The 10,973-nt window shown below is 68.9% G+C and overlaps 1 protein-coding gene across 1 annotated transcript; it reads left to right on the plus strand.

Moving 5' to 3' along the window:
• Nucleotides 1-2,511: 2,511 nt before the first annotated feature.
• Nucleotides 2,512-10,613, plus strand: LOC309604405 (uncharacterized protein; the record flags this gene model as incomplete). Its single annotated transcript, XM_082339349.1, has 2 exons — nt 2,512-2,701; nt 5,818-10,613. Exons 1-2 carry the CDS (start codon nt 2,656-2,658, stop codon nt 10,611-10,613), a joined length of 4,842 nt encoding a protein of 1,613 aa, XP_082195475.1. The 5' UTR covers nt 2,512-2,655.
• Nucleotides 10,614-10,973: the final 360 nt, after the last annotated feature.

Consider the following 10,973-nt stretch of genomic DNA (forward strand, 5'->3'; position numbering starts at 1 on the left):
CCCTATAGCACCCCCATAGCGCCCCAGGGGACCCTACAGCACCCTATAGCACCCCATAGCGCCCCAGGGACCCTACAGCACCCTATAGCACCCCATATCGCCCACGGGACCCTATAGCACCCTATAGCGCCCTATAGCGCCCCATAGCACCCCATAGCGCTCCATATCACCCACAGGATCCCATAGCACCCTATAGAGCCCCATAGCACCCATGGGACCCTATAGCACCCTATAGCACCCCATAGCGCCCACGGGACCCCATAGCGCCCATATCGCCCACGGGGACCCTATAGCACCCTATAGCACCCCATAGCGCCTATAGCGCCCCATAGCACCCACGGGATCCCATAGCACCCTATAGAGCCCCATAGCACCCACGAGACCCCATAGCACCCAGCCCACCCCATAGCACCCTCTAGCACCCACCCTGCCCCACAGCACCTCAAGAGACCCCATAGCTCCCTATAGCACCCCATAGCACCCACGGGACCCCAGAGCACCCGCCCTGCCCCATAGCACCCCACAGCACCCTATAGGCCCCACAGCACCCTCCAGCGCCCCGTAGCACCCTATAGCCCCCACGGGACCCCATAGCACCCACCCTGCCCCACAGCCCCCCACAGCACCCTATAGGCCCCACAGCCCCCTATAGGCCCCCACAGCCCCCTATAGCACCCTATAGCCCCCACAGCACGCCCCGCCCCCGCTCACCGGTGGAGGCCCCCTCCTCCTCCTCCTCCTCCTCCTCCTCCTCCTCCTCCTCCTCCTCCTCCTCCTCCTCCTCCTCTTCCTCCTCCTCCTCCTCGAAGGCGCCGTCCTCGCTCCCGCCCGACTCCCCCGGCCGGCGCCCGTCCGCCATCATGGCCGCCTGCGTTGCCGCCACCGCCCACCATGCGCCGGGGCCACGCCCACCCTCCCCGGGCCCCGCCCACAATGCCCCAGGCCCCTCCCCCATGCGCCAGGCCCCTCCCTCCATGCCCTAAACCCCTCCCCCCAAGCCCCAACCCCCTCCCCCCACCCCAGGCCCCTCCCCCCATTCCTGATGCCCCTCCCCCCGGCCCCAGGCCCCACCCCCCATACACCAGTCCCCTCCCACAAGGCCCTAAACCCCTCCCCCACCCTCCAAGCCCCTCCCCCGGCCCCTCCCCCCACCCCCGGCCCCTCCCCCCATTCCCGGTGCCCCTCCCCCGGCCCCTCCCCCCATGCACCAACCCCCTCCCTCTGCACCCTAAACCCCTCCCCCACCCTCCAAGCCCCTCCCCCCATTCCCGATGCCCCTCCCCCCCAGCCCCAGGCCCCTCCCCCCATCCCCTCCCCCCCCCCCCCCGCGCTCAATCCCACAATGCCCCGCGGCCGCCCCCACAGCGGCTCCCCCATGGCGGCGGGGGGGGGGTGGGGGGGTGGGGGGAGGGGCGTGGGGGGGGTGGGGGTGGGGGTGGGGGCGGGGTCCGCCGCCGTCCCACAATGCCCCGCGCGGCCCGGCCCCCGCTCACCGCCGCGCGCTGCCGCTCCCGTCCGGCCGCCGCCGCCGCCGCCGCGCATGCGCGGGTGGGCGTGGCCGGCCACACCCCCCCCGGGCGGGGCCACGCCCCTCCCCCTGGGTTTTTTTTGCCCCGCCCCCCTCCCCGCCCCACCCCCGTTTCGCCACCAGCGCGTGCGCGGGGCGGGATCACGTGGGTTGGCGCGGGGGGGGGGGCGGCGGGGTCACGTGGGCGGGGTCACGTGGGCGGGGTCACGTGGAGGGGGAGGAAGCGGCACCCGGGAAATAAACAGGGAGCGGGGGCGGGGGGGGGGGGGAGGGGCCGGGACCCCTAAAAATGGGGGTTCGGGGTGGGGGAGGGGGGGACCCGGGCGCCTGGGTCCCCTATGGGGGGGGAGGGGTCCTGGGGGGGGGGAGGGGGGGTCCCGGGTGCCCGGGTCCCCCATGGGGGGGGGAGGGGTCCTGGGTGGGGGAGGGGGGGGGTCCCGGGTGCCCGGGTCCCCCCATGGGGGGGGGAGGGGTCCTGGGTGGGGGAGGGGGGTGTCCCGGGTGCCCGGGTCCCCTGGGGGGGGAGGGGAGGGGTCCTGTGGTGGGGAGGGGGAGAGGGGAGGGGTCCTGGGGGGGGGGAGGGGGGGAACCTGAGTGCCCGGGTCCCCTATGGGGGTGGGGGAGGGGCCCTGGGTGGGGGAGGGGGGGGAACCTGGGTGCCCGGGTCCCCTATGGGGGTGGGGGAGGGGGCATTTGGGTCCCCTAGAGCGGGGGAGGGGGGGGGTCCCGGGTGGGGGAGGGGGTCCCAGGCAGCCGGGTGGGGGAGGGGCCCTGAGTGGGGGAGGGGGGGGGGTCCCACGCCCCTGGGTCCCCCATGGGGGGGGAGGGGGGTCCTGGGTGGGGGAGGGGCGGATCCTGGGTGCCTGGGTCCTTTTTGGGGGGGGAGGGGGCGTTTGGGTCCCCTGGGTGGGGGAGGGGGGGGGGTCCCCAAATGCCCGGGTCCCCACGGGGGGGGGGGGAGGGGCGCTCCCGGGTGCCGGCGGGGGCGGGGGCGGGTGCCCCACATTCCTGGGTTGTGGCCGCCGCCCCTCCCCCACCCCTGTAATTGGGTGGGGGCGGGGAGGGTGGGGGCAGGGCAGGGATAAAGGGGACCCCCCCGCCCTTCCCCCCCCACCCACCCAGGGGCGATGGAGCGGGGGCTGCGGCTGCTGGCGCTCGGCGCCCTCCTGATGGGTGCGCCCGCGCCCTATGGGTGCCGGGGGGGGCTATAGGGTGCTATGGGGTGCCATAGGGTGCTATGGGTGCCGGGGGGGGCTATAGGGTGCTATGGGGTGCCATAGGGTGCTATGGGGTGCTATGGGTGCCATAGGGTGCTATAGGGTGCCATAGGGTGCTATGGGTGCCAGGGGGGGCGGGGGGGCTATAGGGTGCTATAGGGTGCTATGGGGTGCTGTGGGTGCCATAGGGTGCTGTGGGTGCCAGGGGGGGGCGGGGGGGCTATAGGGTGCTATAGGGTGCTATGGGGTGCTGTGGGGGGCTATGGGTGCTATAGGGTGCTATAGGGTGCTATGGGTGCCATAGGGTGCTGTGGGGTGCTAGGGGGTGCTATGGGGTGCCATAGGGTGCTATGGGGTGCCATAGGGTGCTATGGGGTGCTAGGGGGGGCTGGGGGGGGCTATGGGTGCTATAGGGTGCTATGGGGTGCTGTGGGTGCCATAGGGTGCTGTGGGTGCCGGGGGGGCGGGGGGGCTATAGGGTGCTATGGGGTGCTATGGGTGCCATAGGGTGCTATGGGGTGCCATAGGGTGCTATGGGGTGCTGTGGGTGCCATAGGGTGCTGTGGGTGCCAGGGGGGGCGGGGGGGCTATAGGGTGCTATAGGGTGCTATGGGGTGCTGTGGGGGGCTATGGGTGCTATAGGGTGCTGTGGGTGCCTTGGGGGGCTGGGGGGGGGGCTGGGGGTGCCATGGGGTGCTATGGGGTGCTATGGGTGCCATGGGGGGCTGTGGGGGGCTGTGGGTGCTATAGGGTGCTATGGGGGGCAATGGGTGCCATGGGGGGGCTGTGGGTGCCATAGGGTGTTATAGGGTGCCATAGGGTGCTATGGGGGGGCTATGGGGTGCTATAGGGTACTATGGGTGCTATGGGGGGCTGTGAGGTGCTATAGGGTGCTATGGGTGCCATGGGGGGCCGTGGGGGGCTGTGGGGGACTATGGGTGCTATAGGGTGCCATGGGGGACTATGGGTGCTATGGGGTGCTGTGGGTGCTATGGGGTGCTGTGGGGTGCCATAGGGTGCTATGGGGTGCTATAGGGTGCTGTGGGTCCCATAGGGTGCCATAGGGTGCTATGGGGGTGCTATAGGGTGCTGTAGGGTGCTGTGGGGTGCCATAGGGTGCTATGGGTGCTATAGGGTGCTATGGGGTGCTGTAGGGTGCTGTACGGTGCTGTGGGTGCCATGGGGGGCTATGGGGTGCTATAGGGTGCTGTGGGTGCCATAGGGTGCTATGGGGTGCTGTGGGTGTTATAGGGTGCTATGGGGTGCTATAGGTGCTATAGGGTGCTATGGGTGGTACAGGGTGCTATGGGGTCCCATGGGTGCTATGGGGGGCTGTGCTATGGGATTTCAGGGGTGCTATGGGTGCTGGGGGGGGTGCTGAGGGGTCCCATGGGTGCTATGGGGGTGCTATAGGGTGCTATGGGGTCCCATGGGTGCTTGGGGGGGGTCTGTGGGGTTTTGTGGGTGCTATGGGGTGCCATAGGGTGCTATGGGGTCCTATGGGTGCTATGGGGTCCCATGGGTGCTGGGGGGGTACTATGGGGTCCCATGGGTGTTATGGGGTGCTATGGGGTGAGGTGGGTGCTATAGGGTGCTGTGGGGTGGGGAGGGGTGTGATGGGGTCCCGTGGGTGCTATGGGGTGCTATAAGGGTTGTTATGGGGTGCTATAGGGTGCTGAGCGGCCCCGTGGGTGCTATGGGGTGCTATAGAGTCCTGTGGGTGCTATAGGGTGCTATGGGGTCCCATGGGTGCTATAGGGGGTGCTTTGGGGCTATAGGGTCCCCTGGGTGCTATGGGGTGCTGTAGGGTCCTATGGGTGCTATGGGGTCCCCTGGGTGCTGTGGGGTGCCATGGGTGATATGGGGGTCCTATGGGTGCTATAGGGTGCTATGGGGTGAGGTGGGTGCTATGGGGTGGTATGGGGTGCCATGGGTGCTGTAGGGTGCTATAGGGTACTATGGGTGCTATGGGGTGCCATGGGTGCTGTAGGGTGCTATGGGGGTCCCATGGGTGCTATAGGGTGCCGTACGCTGGTATAGGGGGCTATGGGTGCTATAGGGTGCTATAGGGTCCCATGGGTGCTATAGGGGGTGGTTTGGGGCTATGGGGCGCTGTAGGGTCCTATGGGTGCTATGGGGTCCCCTGGGTGCTGTGGGGTGCCATGGGTGATATGGGGGTCCTATGGGTGCTATAGGGTGCTATGGGGTGAGGTGGGTGCTATGGGGTGGTATGGGGTGCCATGGGTGCTGTAGGGTGCTATAGGGTACTATGGGTGCTATGGGGTGCCATGGGTGCTGTAGGGTGCTATGGGGGTCCCATGGGTGCTATAGGGTGCCGTACGCTGGTATAGGGGGCTATGGGTGCTATAGGGTGCTATAGGGTCCCATGGGTGCTATAGGGGGTGGTTTGGGGCTATGGGGCGCTGTAGGGTCCTATGGGTGCTATGGGGTCCCCTGGGTGCTGTGGGGTGCCATGGGTGATATGGGGGTCCTATGGGTGCTATAGGGTGCTATGGGGTGAGGTGGGTGCTATGGGGTGGTATGGGGTGCCATGGGTGCTGTAGGGTGCTATAGGGTACTATGGGTGCTATGGGGTGCCATGGGTGCTGTAGGGTGCTATGGGGGTCCCATGGGTGCTATAGGGTGCCGTACGCTGGTATAGGGGGCTATGGGTGCTATAGGGTGCTATAGGGTCCCATGGGTGCTATAGGGGGTGGTTTGGGGCTATGGGGCGCTGTAGGGTCCTATGGGTGCTATGGGGTCCCCTGGGTGCTATAGGGTGCTATGGGGTGCCATGGGTGCTATAGGGTGCCATACGCTGGTATAGGGTGCTATGGGTGCTATAGGGTGCTATAGGGCCCCATGGGTGCTATGGGGGTCCCATGGGTGCTATAGGGTGCTATAGGGTCCCATGGGTGCTATGGGGGTCCCATGGGTGCTATAGGGGGTATTTTGGGGCTAGGGGGTGCTGTTGGGTCCTGTGGGTGCTATGGGGTCCCCTGGGTGCTATAGGGTGCTATAGGGTGCTATAGGGGTCCCGGTTGACCCCGCTGACCCCCTCTCCCCCCACAGCCACCGCAGGACCCTGCGGGGGGGCACCTGCCCCCGGCGTCACCCCCCGCTGTCCCCAGGCCACCCCTCCCCCGCCGCCCACCCCTCCCCCGCCGCCCCCCGACTGCGTCCTGGAGGAGGGGGACAGGGAGGCCCCCGGGGGCGCCACCGCGGAGGGGACGGCCCGGCCCGGTGGCCACGGGGCCACCTCGGACCACGGCACCGAAGGCTATGGAGATGCCACCACCGTGGTGGCACCCAACGCCACGGCCCCAGGGGGTGACAAGGCCTTGGTGGCCCACGGTGGGGACGTCGCGATGGCGGGGACGGAGGGTCCTGGTGTCACCAACTGCTCCGGGGACGTCACCGAAGCCTACAGAGGTGCCACCACCCCGGTGGGAGCTGTGACCGCGTCCCCGGGGGGTGACGACCTCATGGTGGCCACCGCTGGTGACATCATCATGGCGGGGACCGAGGAACCCGGTGTCACCGAAGACCCTGAGGACACTTTGGGCCACGTCACCATGGTCTACAGAGATGCCACCACCGTGGTGGGACACGTCACTGTGCCCCAAGGAGGTAACAAGGTCTTGGTGGCCACCTACGGGGACGTCGTGATGGCGGGGACCGAGGAACCCGGTGTCACCGAAGACCACGGGGACACTTTGGGCCACGTCCCTGAGGTCTACAGAGATGCCACCACCGTGGTGGCACCCAATGCCACGTCCCCAGGGGGTGACAAGGTCGTGGTGGCCACCCCTGGGGACGTCGCGATGGCGGGGACGGAGGAACGGGATGTCCCCAACCAGCCCGGGGACACTTTGGGCCACGTCACCGTGGTCGACGGAGGGGACAGGACCACGGTGGGACCCATCGCCACGTCCCGGGGAGGGGACAAGGTCGTGGTGGCCACCCACGGCGACGTCCTCCTGGAGGGGACAAGAGCCCCGTGCGTCACCGCTGGCCTCGGGGACACCGCGGGCTCCGGCGGTGACCCGACCGCAGCCGGACGGGCCACCACATCCCGGGGAGGTGACCAGGATGTGGTGGCCCAGGAGGGTGGCGTCCCGCTGGAGGGGACAGCCCAAGCGGGCGGCGCCGGCCGGCCTGGGGCCACCGGGGGCCACAGCCCCGCGGCGGGCGTGGCCACGGGGACGCCCGTCACCGCGGCCCCGGGAGGTGACAAAGCTGCGGTGGCCCACGGTGGGGACGTCGCGATGGCGGGGACCGAGGGTCCTGGTGTCACCAACTGCTCCGGGGACGTCACCGAAGCCTACAGAGGTGCCACCACCCCGGTGGGAGCTGTGACCGCGTCCCCAGGGGGTGACGACCTCATGGTGGCCACCGCTGGTGACGTCATCATGGCGGGGACGGAGGAACCCGGTGTCACCGAAGACCCCGAGGACACTTTGGGCCACGTCACCATGGTCTACAGAGGTGCCACCACCGTGGTGGGACACGTCACTGTGCCCCAAGGAGGTGACAAGGTCTTGGTGGCCACCTACGGGGACGTCGTGATGGCGGGGACCGAGGAACCCAGTGTCACCGAAGACCCCGGGGACACTTTGGGCCACGTCCCTGAGGTCTACAGAGATGCCACCACCATGGTGGCACCCAACACCGCGTCCCCAGGGGGTGACAAGGTCGTGGTGGCCACCCCTGGTGACGTCATCATGGCGGGGACCGAGGAACCCGGTGTCACCGAAGACCCTGAGGACACTTTGGGCCACGTCACCATGGTCTACAGAGATGCCACCACCGTGGTGGGACACGTCACTGTGCCCCAAGGAGGTGACAAGGTCGTGGTGGCCCACGGTGGGGACGTCGTGATGGAGGGGACCAAGGGTCCTGGTGTCACCGGAGACCCTGGGGACACTTTGGGCCACGGCGCTGAGGTCTACAGAGATGCCACCACCGTGGTGGCACCCATCGCCACGTCCCCAGGGGGTGACAAGGCCTTGGCGGCCCACGCTGGTGACGTCATGATGGCGGGGACCAAGGAACCCGGTGTCACCAGAGACCCTGGGGACACTTTGGGCCACGTCACCATGGTCTACAGAGATGCCACCACCGTGGTGGCACCCAACGCCACGTCCCCAGGGGGTGACAAGGTCTTGGTGGCCCACGGTGGGGACGTCATCATGGCGGGGACCGAGGAACCCAGTGTCACCGAAGACCCCGGGGACACTTTGGGCCACGTCCCTGAGGTCTACAGAGATGCCACCACCGTGGTGGGACACGTCACTGTGCCCCAAGGAGGTGACAAGGTCGTGGTGGCCCACGGTGGGGACGTCGTGATGGAGGGGACCGAGGGTCCTGGTGTCACCGGAGACCCGGGGGACACTTTGGGCCACGGCGCTGAGGTCTACAGAGATGCCACCACCCCGGTGGCACCCAATGCCACGTCCCCAGGGGGTGACAAGGCCTTGGCGGCCCACGCTGGTGACGTCATGATGGCGGGGACCAAGGAACCCGGTGTCACCAGAGACCCTGGGGACACTTTGGGCCACGTCACCATGGTCTACAGAGATGCCACCACCGTGGTGGCACCCAACGCCACGTCCCCAGGGGGTGACAAGGTCTTGGTGGCCCACGGTGGGGACGTCGTGATGGCGGGGACCGAGGAACCCGGTGTCACCGAAGACCACGGGGACACTTTGGGCCACGGCACTGAAGCCTACAGAGATGCCACCACCGTGGTGGCACCCATCGCCACGTCCCCAGGAGGTGACAAGGTCGTGGTGGCCACCCCTGGGGACGTCGCGATGGCGGGGACGGAGGAACGGGATGTCCCCAACCAGCCCGGGGACACTTTGGGCCACGTCACCGTGGTCGACGGAGGGGACAGGACCACGGTGGGACCCATCGCCACGTCCCGGGGAGGGGACAAGGTCGTGGTGGCCACCCACGGCGACGTCCTCCTGGAGGGGACAAGAGCCCCGTGCGTCACCGCTGGCCTCGGGGACACCGCGGGCTCCGGCGGTGACCCGACCGCAGCCGGACGGGCCACCACATCCCGGGGAGGTGACCAGGATGTGGTGGCCCAGGAGGGTGGCGTCCCGCTGGAGGGGACAGCCCAAGCGGGCGGCGCCGGCCGGCCTGGGGCCACCGGGGGCCACAGCCCCGCGGCGGGCGTGGCCACGGGGACGCCCGTCACCGCGGCCCCGGGAGGTGACAAAGCTGCGGTGGCCCACAGTGGGGACGTCATCATGGCGGGGACTGAGGAACCCGGTGTCACCAACTGCTCCGGGGACGTCACCGAAGCCTACAGAGGTGCCACCACCCCGGTGGGAGCTGTGACCGCGTCCCCAGGGGGTGACGACCTCATGGTGGCCACCGCTGGTGACATCATCATGGCGGGGACCGAGGAACCCGGTGTCACCGAAGACCCTGAGGACACTTTGGGCCACGTCACCATGGTCTACAGAGATGCCACCACCCCGGTGGGACACGTCACTGTGCCCCAAGGAGGTGACAAGGTCGTGGTGGCCCACGGTGGGGACGTCGTGATGGCAGGGACCGAGGGTCCTGGTGTCACCGGAGACCCGGGGGACACTTTGGGCCACGGCGCTGAGGTCTACAGAGATGCCACCACCCCGGTGGCACCCAATGCCACGTCCCCAGGGGGTGACAAAGTCTTGGTGGCCCATGGTGGGGACGTCATCATGGCGGGGACCGAGGGTCCTGGTGTCACCGGAGACCCTGGGGACACTTTGGGCCACGGCACTGAAGCCTACAGAGATGCCACCACCGTGGTGGCACCCAACGCCACGTCCCCAGGGGGTGACAAGGCCTTGGTGGCCCACGGTGGGGACGTCGTGATGGCGGGGACCAAGGAACCCAGTGTCACCGAAGACCCCAGGGACACTTTGGGCCACGTCCCTGAGGTCTACAGAGATGCCACCACCCCGGTGGGACACGTCACTGTGCCCCAAGGAGGTGACAAGGTCGTGGTGGCCACCTACGGGGACGTCGTGATGGCGGGGACCGAGGAACCCGGTGTCACCGGAGACCACGGGGACACTTTGGGCCACGGCGCTGAGGTCTACAGAGATGCCACCACCATGGTGGCACCCAACGCCACGTCCCCAGGGGGTGACAAGGTTCTGGTGGCCACCCCTGGGGACGTCGCGATGGTGGGGACGGAGGAACCCAGTGTCACCAAAGTCCCCGGGGACACTTTGGGCCACGTCACCATGGTCTACAGAGGTGCCACCACCGTGGTGGCACCCAACGCCACGGCCCCAGGGGGTGACAAGGCCTTGGTGGCCCACGGTGGGGACGTCGCGATGGCGGGGACCGAGGGTCCTGGTGTCACCAACTGCTCCGGGGACGTCACCGAAGCCTACAGAGGTGCCACCACCCCGGTGGGAGCTGTGACCGCGTCCCCGGGGGGTGACGACCTCATGGTGGCCACCGCTGGTGACGTCATCACGGCGGGGACCGAGGAACCCGGTGTCACCGGAGCCCCTGGGGCCACCTCGGGCCGCGGCGCTGGCGGCCACGGAGGGGCCACCACCACGGCGGCGCCCAAGGCCCCGGCCCCGGGGGGCGGTGACGTCATGGCGGCCCCTCCCCCCCTCTGCCGCCCCCCTCCCCCCCCCCGCCGCCTTCCCCGTGACGGCGGCGCCGGGGGCTCCCCCCCACTTTTCGGGGGCCTCCCCTCCCCCCGCGCCCCTCCCCCTCCTCCTCCTGCCCCTCCCCCTCCTCCTCCTCCGCTGAGGATCCAGGGGTCCCGGCCCCTCCCCCACCCCCATATTTATTGCAGCCCCTCCCCCCCCAAGGCCCACGCGTGGTCCCCCCCCCCCCCCCAATAAAACCGAACGTGATTCGCTGCCTTCGTGTGGTCTTTGGGGGGGGGGGGAGGGGGGGAACCCCGGCGTCCGGGAACGCCCCTCCCCCACCCCCCGCCCCTCCCCCATTTCATAACTTCCTTCCCCAAAATGGGGAACTTGGCGGGGGGGGGGGGGGAGGGGGGGGGTCCCAGGCATCGGGATCCCCCCTCCCCCCCCCCCCCAAGGGACAGTGACGTCCTGACCGGGGGGGGGAGGGGCGTGGCCGGACGCCCCTCCCCCCCCCGTTATAAGGCCTTTCCCGGCCGGGTCCCCGGTTCGAGTCCGACCATGAGCCCGGGGTGGGGGTGGGCGCTGCTGGCGGCGCTGCTGGTGCCAGGTACC

This window comes from Platalea leucorodia (assembly GCF_965183815.1).
Source record: "Platalea leucorodia genome assembly, contig: HAP1_HAP1_SCAFFOLD_747, whole genome shotgun sequence".
Taxonomy (NCBI): domain Eukaryota; kingdom Metazoa; phylum Chordata; class Aves; order Pelecaniformes; family Threskiornithidae; genus Platalea; species Platalea leucorodia.